The sequence below is a fragment of the Pelophylax lessonae genome, assembly GCF_965119305.1.
Source record: "Pelophylax lessonae genome assembly, chromosome: 1".
NCBI classification, from domain to species: domain Eukaryota; kingdom Metazoa; phylum Chordata; class Amphibia; order Anura; family Ranidae; genus Pelophylax; species Pelophylax lessonae.
Genome location: NC_138768.1, coordinates 637,539,001 through 637,555,614, shown reverse-complemented (window position 1 = coordinate 637,555,614; position 16,614 = coordinate 637,539,001). Strand labels below are relative to the sequence as shown.

Genomic DNA, 16,614 nt, shown 5'->3' with positions numbered 1-16,614 from the left:
AAAATAGAACTTTTTGGCCTTAATTCTAAGCGGTATGTGTGGAGAAAACCAGGCACTGCTCATCACCTGTCCAATACAGTCCCAACAGTGAAGCATGGTGGTGGCAGCATCATGCTGTGGGGGTGTTTTTCAGCTGCAGGGACAGGACAACTGGTTGCAATCGAGGGAAAGATGAATGCGGCCAAGTACAGGGATATCCTGGACAAAAACCTTCTCCAGAGTGCTCTGGACCTCAGACTGGGCCGAAGGTTTACCTTCCAACAAGACAATGACCCTAAGCACACAGCTAAAATAACGAAGGAGTGGCTTCACAACAACTCCGTGACTGTTCTTGAATGGCCCAGCCAGAGCCCTGACTTAAACCCAATTGAGCATCTCTGGAGAGACCTAAAAATGGCTGTCCACCAACGTTTACCATCCAACCTGACAGAACTGGAGAGGATCTGCAAGGAGGAATGGCAGAGGATCCCCAAATCCAGGTGTGAAAGACTTGTTGCATCTTTCCCAAAAAGACTCCTGGCTGTATTAGATCAAAAGGGGGCTTCTACTAAATACTGAGCAAAGGGTCTGAATACTTAGGACCATGTGATATTTCAGTTTTTCTTTTTTAATAAATCTGCAACAATGTCAACAATTCTGTGTTTTTCTGTCAATATGGGGTGCTATGTGTACATTCATGAGGAAGAAGAATGAACTTAAATGATTTTAGCAAATGGCTGCAATATAACAAAGAGTGAAAAATTTAAGGGGGTCTGAATACTTTCCGTACCCACTGTATATACCACCTACTTTCAGATGCCATTGTAACAAGATAATCAATGTTATCACTTTACCTGTCAGTGGTGATAATGGTATTAACATATTGTCCATGAAGTTGATGTGGTGAAAGCAGAATGGGATTCGCAGTTTATTGTGTTATGGGGCTGTGAAGCCCATGGTGACCCATGTCTACAGCCAAAAGCTTCTACAATGGTCACATGAACATCTGAACTGGACTAACGAAGCAATGGAAGAAGGTGGTCTGGTCTGATGAATCATGTTTTCTTTTACATCATGTGGATGGCCAGGTGCGTGTGCGTCACTTACCTGGGATGGAGGTGGCACGAGGATGTGGTATAAAAATGCAAGTCGACAGAGGCAGTGTGATGCTTTGGGCAATGTCCTGCTGGAAAACCTTGGGTCCTGCCATTCACGTGGATGTTACTTTGGTGTCCTTGCCTCAATGGGTCAGGGCTGTTTTAGCAAAAGGGGGGCCATACTCAATATTAGGTGGGTGGTCATAATGTTATGGCTGATCGGTGTATATCAGAGTTGTGTAATCAGCTAAATACAATGTTTAAAGATATTGCAATTATCTACTGTATGATTTTTTTAAAAAAAAGTCTACTGTATGAACAATATTATTTTATTCATTTAAATAACTTTGTATATATTAGATTATGTATAAATTGATATAAAGTTCATAAATGTATAACGCCTGGAGAATTTCATAGTTTAATATGAAAGCTTGCTTCTTTAATAACTCAAGTCAGCCAATAAAGGGTATTACTTGAACTCTGAACCTTCTGCGATAGTTGATGGTTGATTAGGTACAATTCTCTACCACTGCATAAAATTCATGCAAGTATATATTGTATTTGTTTTTATTTTTCAGCTTAATCTTGTTGTTTCCCAGAGGAGAAAAGCTGCTCACAAACTGGACCTGTGAAATATCTAAAAATATCCACACATCCGATATAATTGGGATTATATAACCTGCAGTGCCAGCGAAGGGGAACATGCAATTGATGGCTTCTTGTCTGCAGCTGAATGGACAGCGATGAACACTCAAACTTGAAATAGGGATGTTTTCAATTTTAATGGGGACTTATGATTTGATCGTTTGTTTTTTTTTTACTCAGAATTTCTCATGTTAAAAAATATTTGTTTTATAAAATTAAGCAACTTTATTAACCATTTGTGCAGTCATGTAATAAATATACTGAAAAAATATATATTTTTTTTATACATAGAGAAATGCGTTCTGCCATTGTTTTTACTCGTATCTTTATTTTTCTATATAGCACCATTATATTTAATAGCATTCTTTTTAATAGAGTATACAGTAAAAATATTGTTATAATACAGAACGAAAGGGGAAACAAAGTTTGAGGGTCCTGCTCATTAGAGATTATATACATTGTACGGATAGGGCTGCTAACTGGTTACTAAGGCACAAGGCATCGCATTCTGGGATGAGGACTAGGGGTGTGAATCTGTTTCAATGTCAGGATGTGGCCTGAAAACCTGTAGTTAGAGACCATTCAGGCTTCCATTGCTTAAAAATGCAAGTTGTCACACTGATTCTGGTGTTTTATTGTTTTCTGAGACACAGACTTGGAAAATGTATACAGGTCAAGCTATCTGACATTCTAACAGACATGCTTTTTGCATGCCACTGGCTTGGACAGTATTGCAAGCAGGAACAGTCAAGCAACTAGCTTTATTAGGAAGAGGTCAGCAATAGCTGCCTTCATATTATCCTCACTGCATTTGCTCTCCCAGATCGCACTGGAAGGGAACAGCACTTGGTATTGGCCAACATTATTGTGTCAGCTATTGGCTGCAGCACTTAGCCTAGGTTTGACTCTGATGTGGTGCAAGTTGAATCCGTTTTGCAGTGCGATTTAAAGCAGCACCTCTAGTGTGAGTTCATTCAGAAGCTATTCTGTGTTTTTGATGCGGTTTGGATACAGTCAGTCAGTCTCTCTCTTCTGACATGACTAAAGATGGGAGATAAGGAACAAAGCAAAGACTTTCAGAAAACCCACTGGTACTGTGGTATCTTAGGACAGATATGCAATCTGCATGCGATTTCTATTCAAGTCTATGTAGCTACAAATTGCACCACACTGCACTAAACTCACACAGGACCCTCATCATAATCACACTGCATATATGTGAAAGGGCTCCATAGAAACTCATGTTATTTAGGTTGTCATGCGATTCCATGCATTCTGGAACACACCACATCAGATATTGCATTAGTGTGAACCAGGGCTTATAGAGGAACTGAACTCTGAAGCTGTGTCCAATAATAAGGCAGGGAGAGGTCAAAAGACTAGTTTCCAGCATTGCCTGTGGCCCCCCTCTGCAACAAATCTTTTCCCTGTTTCTGGCTTAAGCCTAGTACACACTGAATAAAGAAAAAAACCCTGAGGAGCTCGCTGTACTAACTATGCAATGTTAGTACAGCAATATCCCCCCGTTGAGCTATTGCTTTCTGACAGAGGGAACGCCCCCCCCCCGAACACACCGCTGGTAGGATGCTGGTTTTCCAGCATGCACTTTTGACAAAAGCCAGTGGTTCGGACAGGCTTTATCATGCCTTGTTTAACACTATGTCTGTGTGTGGAGATGACTATCACGCTAGAGACAGCGCTTTATCTCCAAATGTGACAGCCTCCAGAGGAGAGGCGTGGGTAGTACAGTAGTGACCACACCTGGCTCTAACTCTCCTGAAACTAGCAGTCAAAGGTAGCTGTGCCTTATATTCACCCTGTAGATATCCTGTATGCACATGATTGAATATACACACTCACATGCCAGGAAATGATTGCACTGCTATTTTTTAGGAGGAATTCAAGACGAAAGGTAGATTTTTCAGGTTACAATTTGCGTTTCTAGATGCCCCCCATAACACAGCAAATTCTCACTTGAGTTTAGTTCAACTTTATGCTGGACTATGCATTACAATATAACTGTATAGCCTTCTTTATCTCTATTAACAACTATGTAGCACAAGGACCTACATAATTAGGTATAAATTATGTAGCACTGCCCCCTTGAGGGCTGCTGGATTTCTCACCTTTTCGGGTCCCTCTGGGTTACCGGTAGCAATTGCATGCAGAAACGTAACACTTTACTCTCTGGCTCAGTCAATGAACAGTCTAGGGGTTGTTATTTTTGTTGTTCTATTTTATATTGGGATGGGAGAAGGGATAGAGTGGGATACTCCAGAACATGAACTATTCACAATGCTGAGGACTTCTATCTGAGGATGCGGCTAGGCCGCAGTTTCACCTTGCCACTGGATGAATCTGAGGTAATGTTCCCGAATAGAAACTTGCTTAGTACTTATCTTCAGGGTACTCGCCTAGCACCCCCTTTCACTCCACCAGCTGACGCCCGTCCTCTGACTACTCTACTCCAGGGTGGCCCCCTTCCTGGTCAGGCCCTTAGACACGATCCCCTGTACTCCCAATACTGCTTTTCAGGTTCTCCAGTGTCTCAATGTCCTCCTAGTCAACTCTCCTGGACCTCTGGGTTCAGCTCCACACTTCTGGCTCACCAGGCCGACTGCCTGTGACCATACACCAACCGCTGCAGAAGAGGAGGCAGCCGCCACCCTCCTTCCAGGACTCTGCTCACCAGCCAAAGACCCCAAGCACATGTGCTCCTGAATTTATATACCACACCCCACAATGCACTGAGACAACCAGTCTGTGCCAATCCCTGGGGCTTTATCAAAGCATGTGTACCCATTGGCCATTGACCTTTTCTTATGTATTCAAATTCAAAATTATTCTATTTAAAAATTTGAATTTCAGAAGATGGTTATATTCTTTATATTCATTTCCTTTATTCTATTATTTTCTATTTTTCTATTCAATTCTATTCTATTCAAATTCAAATGTATTCTATTCAAAATTCGAGTTTCGGAAGATGATTATATTAGTTCTATTCTATTCTGTTGTTTTTTTTCTATACTATTCTGTTATTTTCTATTCTAATCTATTCAAATTCGAATTGAGTCTCTTTGACCATGCCACATCTCCAGCACTTGTCATTCACAATTGGTAGTTGCGTGTAATGACGCAAGTTCTGCGTGTCAGAGGTTTAATACTATCAAGGGTTTGTAGTTGAGTTCCTGGAATTTGTTACAGATAGAGGCTTTATGAGAGAAAAGTATAATATGTTTCATCTGTTCTTTGGAAAATACAACATTCTTATCCTTCTCCATTCTTTTGAAGAAAGGAATCGGGGTAACTGGAGTTTGGATAAGCGTAGCACTCATTAAATGACCTTGTTGAGAGCACAGTTCTCCAAGCTGGATCATAAGAACATATTAAATGGGAGGTCATAGCTCTGGCCTAACGGGCTGGAATTAATTAGCAAAAAGAACTCTTGACTTTCAAGATCAGAAAGTATTAAAATCATTGGAGTAGCATTATAACCAAAAAACAAGCATTTTCTGAAGGAGGTCATCCTTCATAATTCTATCAGGAACGTTTTTTAAGGGCACTAGGTTCTTGTTACTTGAGTTTTAACTCGCTATGGCGCTGACATTTTAAAGTAGACCATCTCTACTTCTCATCCCCTTTGGCAGCCCTTTAAATCCTCCATGCTTCCCACAAGCACTTGTATTTAAAATTCCTGGAAATAACAATGATTCACCGCTTTGTAAGGCCCCTTTCACACATACAGTTTGTCCATTTTTTTTATCCATCCATTGACGGATGAAAAACAGACATCAATGCATCTCTATGTAAAAATGGATGAACATCCGTTTTCATCTGCTTCCGTCAATGTCCGTTTTTTGGAACGGATGAATGCCCTATTTTTCATCCGTCAAAAAAAAGGATCGGATGAAAAATGGATGTAAACGGACTAACGGTTTTTGCATTGGTAGTGGATGTAAAAAAAAACGGATGAGAAAACAGATGAAAAAACGGATTAAAAACTGATACATTTTGTCGTGACTGAACAGATGAACTGAACAGACCCTATTAGGCCCCATCTGGTCTAAGACAACATCTGGTGCTGTGGCATAAACTACCCCCCCCCCCCTCCGTGCACAACCTGCATCCTTTTAGCACTTATTTTGCATCCCTTTGTGCCCCTGCAGATTTCTTGGGTGTTGGTGATTATGGCTTGGTTTACTTATTTCATACTGTCTTACTTTCTTCCGTGTTGTTCATCTGTTTTCTTTTTTTACGTTTTTTTTTTTTTTTTTTTTATAATGCAGAGAGAAATATCAAATATGGCACCATGTTACATAAACAGGTCAAACTATAAGCATTGAATTGAATTTGCATTTAAATGACAAGAGAGAAAAGCAGATTCATTGGGCAAAATGTAATTTCTAAGCCAGAGCTAATGAACCTGGTGCTATGATAGCTAATCTCCTTAATTCTACACTGAAGTGTAGGAAGCTGATCAGCCTCCGCTTACCATTTCTGACAACCCTTCTACTATTATGCATCAATTTACAGACCTTGCTAAATTTTACCATAACCGTAATACATTTCACTTGCATTTGGCCAATAAGCTTCTAGTTAAAGTGGTAGTGAACTCGCAAAGTTTATTTTTACCTACAGGTAAGCGTATAATAAATTAATATGTTTAGGAGATATTCTAGAAAGCAGCAGCCGGTGACATCACCGGTGCATGCGCTTTGAAGGATACCTTTGCCATTCCTTCAGAGCCTTGTGCCGCGACTTGAATGGCTGAGCCGCAATGACTATCATCTCTGCTTTTTTTGTTTCAAGTTTTTCATAATGTGCTAGTATACAATGCATACTAGCATATTATGCCTTTACCTTGCAGGGTTTTTTTTTTTGTAGCCTTTACTCTTGCTTTAATGCCTCATTACCAATCCTAAATAAAAATATGCTAGAGGAACTGGAAGCTGGTATCACAACTCCGCAAGTGCTCGCATCCATATAGGCATGCAAATCTGACAAGACCCCTAGCCTAAATGGCCCACCTTATATTCTGCTGTGCTCCTAATCTAGTATACCTATAAAACCATCTGAAACACCATGCTGATCTACATCCCTACTGTCTTATGATCCATATTGCTATGATCCCAAAGCCCAGTAAAGGTGTATTGAATCCTGAAGATTATAGACCCATCTCTTTATTAAATGCTGATATTCAAATTCTCTCAAACTATCTCATGACTCAACATATTCCTGGAATCCTTAATCAATATAGAACAGGTAGGTTTTAATCCTCAACTAGACCCCAGAAAATAGCCTTAAGGTGATCCCTCTGATGGATCCATCTTAATGCACCAAAAGACATGTATTTGGTATGCTTTTATCTTTGGATTTTCACAAAGTTTGACACAGTTCAATCTGCGGTTTTTCTTGCGGGACTGTGACATTGCGGCGGACAGATCGGACCCCTAACTGACATTTTTGACACTTTTGGGGGTACCAGTGACACTACAGTAATCAGTGCTAAAATTATCCCTCTCCTCTTTGGCACTGATCGCCGGCTGCTGTTTACTTTACATGATCAGCTGTCATTGGCTGACAGCTGATCACGTGGTAAGGGGGCGGGATCGCCCCGATCTGTGATCAGGCAAGTCTCATGCAGTCTCAGGCCACTCATTACAGAGAAGACGTCATTGCACTCCCTCCCGGCATTTCAGGCCTGCGCTGTAGCCATCATTCAGCTATAGTGCGGAAGCCAAGTAGGAAAAATATCCTTTTTTATACTTTTCCATTTTTATAAAGTTTCATCACCTTGTTACTCAGGTCTTTTAATAGTTCTTCTCTGCTCCCCATGGCTCAGTATCTAGCCTGCTTAGTGCATCCGTGTGAGAGGTAACACACTTATTGATTATTTATACACAAACATTACCTGCATTTTAAAAATTCACAGATGTGGGAAATTAACCATTAATTGCCATTTTAACCCATGTGTGTCACCTTGTGTGTCTGTACTAGGGTCAAACATTCCACATCTTTTGATCAGGATCATTTGGGTAATTTCTGTTATTATGATTTAAAAAGAAGCCAAACAAAGATGTGATAATAAATAGCTTCATAGGATCAATATCCTTATCCTTTTTTGCATGATCAGTCATATATTCAATATCAATGCCAACATTTCACCATTTCTGCCAAGGTATGCAAACTTTTGAGCACAAATGTATATACACTTTTATACAGGCTGGGCTTTGGTTTTTATTGTTCATCTTAAGATCAGGGTCGCTTTAAAGAGACACTTTAGTAATATTTAAAAAAATGAACATTGAGATGCATAAAAGGAGTCTGTAGAATAGTTCATTTTTTTGTCCCAATATTCCTGTACCGCACCAGTTTACCCCACTCCCTCCTGCCTGGAATCTAGTGGTCCTGAAATTCACCTACTGGTGATGCTGGAACATCCTCCTTGTTTTCTTTCACACACACAAAGCTTGGTGTAAACAAAATGCCAAAGAACATTTGTTCCCATTCACTGGTTTTCTGCAGCTGTAAACTTCAATAATCCTATTTGTGCTGCAGTGATCCTTGTTAATGTACCAAATGTCTTATACAGTTATCAGTATTTACAACATATGTGTACAGTAAGTGAGTGGACATCCAGAAGACCTCTTTGGGGACCCTTCATTTCTTAGATTTTTCTTTTTTTTTTTTCTTCTTCTTCAACTCTGATTCTCCTATCTATGCAGCTCATTATTTAGAGCAATATTTACACCTACAGTCACCACTTTAGAGCCTATAAAGAAGATAGATGACATCATTGAGAAAATAAGATCATTCTTCATAATAAAAGCTGTGCATATGCTCACATTATCAGAATTTATGCAAACTCTGATGATGGTGTAAATAAAATAAAGGACAGTTTTGCTTATGTAAAAACTGTCAAGCTCTGTGATTCCTGTGACAGCAGAAAGCTCGCCGTGAGATAAATATATAAAAATAACCACCCATGTGCTCCACATTTCCTCTGAATATGGTCGCCTTTCATAGCTTATAGTTTAGCATTTCTGCAGGCCAAAATGTCCTCTGCGTTATTTTTATTCAGGAAAATATATATTCTTCCATTAGTCACCAAGAATAATTTGGATAGTAAATTTACACTTCAAAAGGAATGCAAATGGAAAGAATTCGCACTTTAATTAAAAGAATATTTTGCTCATAAATTACCATGCCCCACTAGATGTGATTTTTAGATACATTTCTCATAAGATAAAAGGTAAAAAGTATTTATTATACATGCAAAGTAGCGATTTATAGACCTAATATGGAAAAATGTGTTTTGAGGAGAGATTTCTTCAGTTCTGGAAGAAAAAAAAACCTGCCTGATCTGCTGCTAGACATTTGCTTTCATTTATCGGCATGTATTTGCTTTAACAGATAAAGAGCCACAAAAATGAAATGATTGGTTGTTGGGCATTGCTGATCTATCCACATTTGAATTCTGTGCTGTACATAATTGTCTCTCTTTCAGTATGACATTCCTATGTGTCCTGTGTCAATATTTTAATTGGACGTCCCATGTTAATCCTATGACACTCTAGTGATCCTGTTCTCCAGAATCTAAACCGCAAGAGAACGCAAAGAAACTACTCACCTGTAGGGATGATCGAACGGTTCGGGTCGACCATCGGTTCAACCCGAACATTGGGTGTTCGAAATTCGGCCGAATTCCGAACTTTTTGCGGTAAAAGTTTGGAATTCGGTCACCAGAACCACCCAAAATGCAATGGGACAGGAAGTGGGCTTTAAAAGCCCGTGATTGGCCCAGAAACTTCAGTAAAAGCCAATGAGGGGGCAGGAGTCTGCTAGGAACGTGATTGGAGTGACTACGGGGACCAGAGGCCATTCAGGAGTGAATACGTCCCCCAGTATATAACATAGCCCCGCCTAACCTCTAGCACTGTAATACAGAGGCTTTGGAAGTGAGTGGAAGCATTTGTGTTACTCCTGCTTTGTTAAACAACGTTTGCTGCATAGCCGATTGCTTGTAAAGCTCCATATCAGCAGAAGAGCAGTCAGCTTACAGAAAGATGGTCAGTGTAGTTAGAAAAAAAAAATTTAAAGTGACAGTGTCAGTTAGAAATTATCTTCTGCTGTATGGAGCTGTTCTTTTAGTGTGAGGAAAGGGATATGCAGTGTAGTTAGGGTACTATATACCACTATAGTTAGATTCAATAATCTAGTTTTTTAGTTTTTGTAGGGATAGTTTTAAGTGTCAGGGTTCCGTCTAGTGAGCACGTTGCACTGCTGATATATCTACAGCAGGTATACGTGCTTGCTATTCAGCTATTGTACAAAATACATTGCAGCGATACACACATCTGCTGTATTTAGCGACAACTTTAGGTCGCATAGCAGTGTGCGTTTTGCAAGTGAATTTCACCGCGCAGAGTTGCCAAAGCCTCAGTGACAAGTTAACGCCTGTGCAAAAGGCTTTGCTACTCTGCGTCACACAGATCTGCTGTATTTAGCGACAACTTTGGGTCGCATAGCAGTGTGCATTTTGCAGGTTAATTTCACCGCGCAGAGTTGCCAAAGCCTCAGTGACAAGTTAACGCCTGTGCAAAAGGCTTTGCTACTCTGCGTCACACACATCTGCTGTATTTATCGACAACTTTGGGTCGCATAGCAGTGTGCGTCTTGCAGGTGATTTTCACATCGCACAGTTGATAAAGCCTCAGTGACAACTATACATAAATTAAAATTCATCACAAAAAAAACAGATTATTTTTCTTAGAATTTCAGTAGCGCAGGGATGGTGTTGCCCTCCTTTCATAAAGTGCAAATAAATAAAGTACATAAATAATCCAAAACATTCAACTAAGCAAGAACAGAGTCCTTCAAAAGTCTTTGTTTATGTAATGCCAGAGCTGGTGGTGGTGACATTGTACGGTGGTTCCTATAACTAACACCAATGACCCTGCATTAAAGGCACTGTGTATTGCTCTGCCACTACATAAACAAAGACTTTTGAAGGACTCTGTTCTTGCTTAGTTGGATGTTTTGGATTATTTGTGCAATTTATGCACTTTATTTATTTGCACTTTATGAAAGGAGGGTAACACCATCCCTGCGCTACTGAAATTCTAAGAAAAATAATCAGTTTTTTTGTGATGAATTTTAATTTATGCATAGTTGTCACTGAGGCTTTATCAACAGTGCGATGTGAAAATCACCTGCAAAGCGCACGCTGCTATGCGACCCAAAGTTGTCGCTAAATACAGCAGATGTGTGTGACGCAGAGTAGCAAAGCCTTTTGCAGTGGACTTAAAGCCTCAGTGACAAGTTAATGCCTGTTCTTGTTGTAAGCGTCAAGTCCACTGCAAAAGGCATCACACACATCTGCTTTATTAGGAGCAAAAGAAAGGCGCGGTTAAGCAAAAAAGTCATTTTTGAAGGTTTGGCATGCTATAATTCTGGTTCTGGACATGCTACAGAGCTGAAACTTTACAGGTACACTTTTTAGACCCCCCAGACACTAAATCCAAAGAAATCTCATTTTTTTTTCAATAATTTTTTCAATAATTGGCTCTCTATCAAAAACGACAATTTTTAAGAACTTTTTTTGCCTGATTCATAGTCCTTGGGGCATTACCCAGAACCCTGGGCACTTTTTAGGGGAATTTATTAGGTTTTAGGGCTTGAAAATTGTGTTTTTTGATTTCCGAAGTTCGGGTCCCATTGATTTCAATGGGGTTTGGGAATCCGAACCGAACTTTCGGGAAATTCGGGTGTTCTGGTCGAACCGAACCTTTCAAAAGTTCAATCATCCCTACTCACCTGTTTCTGCCCCAATGTCTGGGTTGCTTGTATGCAGTAGGCTTTATGGCTTGTATACACAAACCGAACATCGGATGAAAAAAATCGCTTTTGAAACGATCGTATGATAATCGAATTGTTAGTCCAGAGCTTTTGAGAAACGATCACGACAGTTCATCCGATATTATCCAAACGGACAAGCATGAAAATATTTCTTGTAAGATACCAGATCGTACGTTTAACCACTTAAGCCCCGGAAGATTTTACCCCCTTCCTGACCAGGCCCTATTTTGCGATTCGGCACTGCGTGACTTTAACGGACAATTGCTCGTGCGACGCTGTACCCAAATGAAATTGACATCCCTTTTTTCCCACAAACAGAGCTTTCTTTTGGTGGTATTTGATCACCTGTGCGATTTTTACTTTATGCACTATAAACAAAAAAACAGCGACAATTTTGAAAAAAATAATATTTTTCAAACTTTTTTATATGAAATTCCAAAAAAAAATGTAAAAATCAATTTTTTTTAACATTTTAGGCCAATTTGTTTTCTGCTACATATGTTTGGTAAAAAAAAATCGCAATAAGCGTATTTTGATTGGTTTGCGCAAAAGTTATTGTGTTTACTAACTAAGGGAAAGATTTTTGTCATTTTTATTGTTTTTTTTTTTAACGAGTAATGGCAGTGATCTGCGATTTTTTTTGCGGGACTGCGACATTGCAGCGGACAAATCGGACCCTTGACGGACATTTTTGACACTTTTGGGGGTACCAGTGACATTACTACAGTAATCAGTGCTATATATGCACTGTTACTGTAAAAATTACACTGGCGGGGAAGGGGTTAACTTTATTGGTGATGCAGGGGTTAAGTGTGTCCCTAGGGGCGTGCTTCTAACTGTAAAGGGGTGTGGCTAGTGATGTAACCACAGAGACATACAATCCTACATAGCAGGATCGTATGATCTCTGCAGTTAGATCAGGGAGAATGACAGGTGGCTTTGTTTACATTAGCCGTCTGCCTTTCTCCCTCTGCACCGGGAGATCGCGAGTGACTAGTGGACATCGGGTCCGCCGGTCACACGCGTGGACATGTTAGGGAACGAGCGGGGGCGGGAGCGCACCTCCAGCGTCGCGCGCTCGACCCCTAGAGGCTCTCAGGCTAGCGACGTAGGACTACGTCACTTTGCCTGTACGGGGCTGACCGCCACAGTAAATAGTCGTGCGGCGGTCGGCAAGTGGTTAATCAGTACAGTTGTCGTCCAAAAATCCAATACAAATACACTACAACACATGACATCACTTACGATTTTTAATTCTGTCGTACGAGAATTTTAACTGTAGTAACCTCTCCATTTCCTATATGCAACTAGCATGCAAAAAACAAAAAAGACGATCTGTCATCCAATTTTTGGATCGTGTGTATGGGCCATAAGTAGTCATTTTCATAGCTGACAGGATGTTTTAGTGAATTGAAGTGCCATTCAAAATTCTTTTCTGCTTACAATCTATTTATTAACCACTTGTCGCCCACCCCATGCAGATTTACTGCGGCAGGGTGGCTCGGCTGCGCATAATCACGTAGATCTACGTGATTAAGTGCACACGGTCTCTCTGATTAGACACAGCGGGAGCCAGACTGCAGGAGGAGCGGGCCTCTCGCGATCTTCACAGAAACTGATAGAAAAGCCGCCTGCCTATGTAAACAAAGCAGGTGGCTCTTCTGTCACATAGGCACAGTGAGATTGTGTGTCTCAGCTAAGCTGAAACACCGATCTCTGTGTGCCTGTCACAGAGCCCCCCACAGTTAGTAAGCACAATTAGGCATACATTTAACCCTTTGATCACCTCCGGTATTAACCCCTTCCCTGCCAGTGTCATTTATACAGTAACAGTGCATATTATTTAGCACCGATTACTGTATTAATGTCACTGGTCCCCAAAAAGTGTAAAAAATGTCAGTTAGAAGTCTGATCTGTCCACCGCAATGTCGCAGTCCCGCTAAAAATCGCTGATCACTGCCATTACTAATAAAAACAAAAAATCTATCCTGTAGTTTGTAGACTCTATAACTTAAAATACGCTTTTTGGGATTTTTTTTACCAAAAAATACGTATTTTTTAATTTTTTGTTGGGAATATGTTTTATAGCAGAAAGTAAAAAATATTGTGTTTTTTTCAAAATTGTCGCTCTTTTTTTGTTTATAACGTAAAATATAAAAACAGCAGAGGTGATCAAATACCACAAAAAAAAAAAAAAATAGAGGGAAATAAAAGGACATCAATTGTATTTGGATACAGTGTCACACGACCGTGCAATTGTTAGTTAAAATAATGCAGTGCTGAATTACAAAAAATGGCCTGGTCATTAAAGGGGTAAAACCTTCTGGAGCTGGAGCTGGAGCTGAAGTGGTTAATATTTGCTAGCATGATGCCCAATGTTAAGAATATGTTAATAAACACCCTCCCTGAAGCGATATGCAGCTACAGTGGGGATAGAAAGTTTGGGCACCCCAGGTAAAAATTTGTATTAATGTGCATAAACAAGCCAAGGAAAGATGGAAAAATCTCCAAAAGGTATCAAATTACAGATTAGACATTCTTATAATATGTCAACAAAAGTTAGATTTTATTTCCATTATTTACACTTTCAAAATAAGAGAAAACAAAAAAATGGCGTCTGCAAAAGTTTGGGCACCCTGCAGAGTTAATATCGTGTACTGCCCCCTTTGGCAAGTATCACAGCTTGTAAACGCTTTTTGTAGCCAGCCAAGAGTCTTTCAATTCTTGTTTGCGTTATCTTTGCCCATTCTTCCTTACAAAAGTCTATCAGTTCTTTGAGATTTCTGGGCTGTCTGTCACGCGCTGCTCTTTTAAGGTCTATCCATAGATTTTCAATTATGTTGAGGTCAGGAGATTGTGAAGGCCATGGCAAAACCTTCAGTTTACGCCTCTTGATGTAATCCCCTGTGGATTTCGAGGTGTGTTTAGGATCATTATCCATTTGTAGAAGCCATCCTCTCTTTAAATTCAGCTTTTTCACAGATGGCATCAAGTTACCATCCAAAATTTGCTGTAATTTTATTGAACCCATTTTTCCTTCTACTCGTGAGATGTTCCCTGTGCCACTGGCTGCAATACAACCCCAAAGCATGATTGATCCACCCCCATGCTTAACAGTTGGACAGAGGTTCTTTTCATTAAATTCTGTGCCCCTTCTTCTCCAAACGTACCTTTGCTCATTCCGGCCAAAAAGTTCAATTTTAACCTCATCGGTCCACAGAACTTGTTTCCAAAATGCATCAGGCTTGTCTATATGTTCATTTGCAAAGTTCAAACGCTGATTTTTGTGGTGAGGACATAGAAGAGGTTTTCTTCTGATGACTCTTCCATGAAGACCATATTTGTACAAGTATCTCTTTATACTGGAATAGTGTACCACAACAGATCTTTCTGGAGGGATCGTGCAGTCAAACGTGGGTTTTGAATTGTTTTTCTCACAATCCTGCGAGCTGTTCTGTCTGATATTTTTCTTGGTCTTCCAGATCTTGCTTTAACTTCTGGATGACTGCCATTTCTTAATTACATTCCGAACAGAGGTTATTGACATCTGAAAACGCTTTGCTATCTTCTTATAGCCTTCTCCAGCTTTGTGAGGTCTGATGGGTCTGGGCATTTAAAACCTTTGAGATTGACATCACCTGGTCTTCCCAGATGATGATTGAGAACAATCCATGACACTGGCAGGTCTCAGCCTTGCAAAGGGGGCAGTGCATGCTATAAATTCTGCAGGGTGCACAAACTTTTGCAGATGACATTTTTTTGTTTTCTGTCATTTTGAAAGTGTCAATGATGGAAATAAAATTGGATTTTTGTAAGAACTTACCGTAAAATCCTTTTCTCTTAAGCTCATTGACAGACGCAGTCCTCTTGATTAATATCAATTGGGTTATACTGCCCTCTACAGGAGTAGGACACTAGGCAGAAAAAAAACGTTCTGGCCACACCCTAGGGGCAGTCCCAGAGGGTATATCCTCTCACTTCCTGCTACATGATGTCAGTTATGTCACAAAGCAGTGTCAGAGAATTTAACCCAACCAAACTCAAAAATAGAGGGGCGGGTACTGCGTCTGTCAATGAGCTTAAGAGAAAAGGATTTTACGGTAAGTTCTTACAAAAATCCAATTTTCTCTGTCGCTCATTGACAGACGCAGTCCTCTTGATTAATATCAATTGGGACGTCCCAAAGCAGTGCCACAAATGAGGGGTTGGATAACGGAAATCAAAATCCAATCTAGAAGGCCCAACCGGTGCCAACCAGAAGCATCAAGGACTCATCGAGCAAAAAGATGAGACCCAAGTGAAAAACCCAACAAACCCTAGAGGTAGACCAACAGTCTCCTCACACAGCGGCCTGCAGGAACCTTGCGGCCAAAAGAGGCATCCGCCGATGCCAGCACATCAACCTTATACAATTTTGTAAAGGTATGAACCGACGACCAGGTAGTCGCCTTGCAAACCTGAACCACTCACGCCTAATGGCGGAAGGCCCAGGAAGCACTAAGCGCCCGAGTTGAGTGCGCCTTAACAGGGAATGGAGAATCCCGACCCTTAATAGAATAAGCCTGTACCACCGTCTGTCTGATCCATCTAGAGATGGTCGCGGCAGAAGCAGGCAACCCTTTTCTAGGGCCATCCGTGATCACAAAAAGTGAATCCGTCTTACGAAACAAGTTCGTAGTAGTCAAGTGTACCTTGATCGCCCGAACCACATCCAAGGAGTGTAATGCAAACTCCCAAGGATGGCTGGGCTTAGGACACAGGGAAGGTAACACAATATCTTCATTCAGATGAAACTCTGAAACCACTTTAGGAAGGAAGGATGGATTCGGGCGAAGAACCACCTTATCCTTATGTACCACCAGATCTGGGGAACAACAGGCCAATGTGGCCAGTTCTGACACCCTGCGTGCAGAAGTGATAGCCACCAAAAAGGCCACCTTCTGGGATAGCAAGGGAATCTCCCTAATATTTTCAAAGGGAGGTTTCTGAAGAACCGACAACATAAATTAAGATCCCAGGGCGGTAAGGGCGCGCG

At 40.6% G+C, this 16,614-nt stretch overlaps 1 protein-coding gene across 2 annotated transcripts in view; it reads left to right on the top strand.

Annotated features, from left to right (window-relative positions):
* The window catches only part of SCLT1 (sodium channel and clathrin linker 1), a 365,290-nt gene extending 363,402 nt beyond the window's left edge, over positions 1-1,888 (top strand). For both annotated transcript variants that reach the window (XM_082270326.1, XM_082270327.1), the window contains exon 22: positions 1,655-1,888. In XM_082270326.1, coding sequence (XP_082126452.1) covers positions 1,655-1,708 — 54 coding nt within the window. In that variant the 3' untranslated portion in view covers positions 1,709-1,888. The remainder of the gene's footprint in view (positions 1-1,654) is intronic.
* The last annotated feature ends 14,726 nt before the right edge of the window (positions 1,889-16,614 follow it).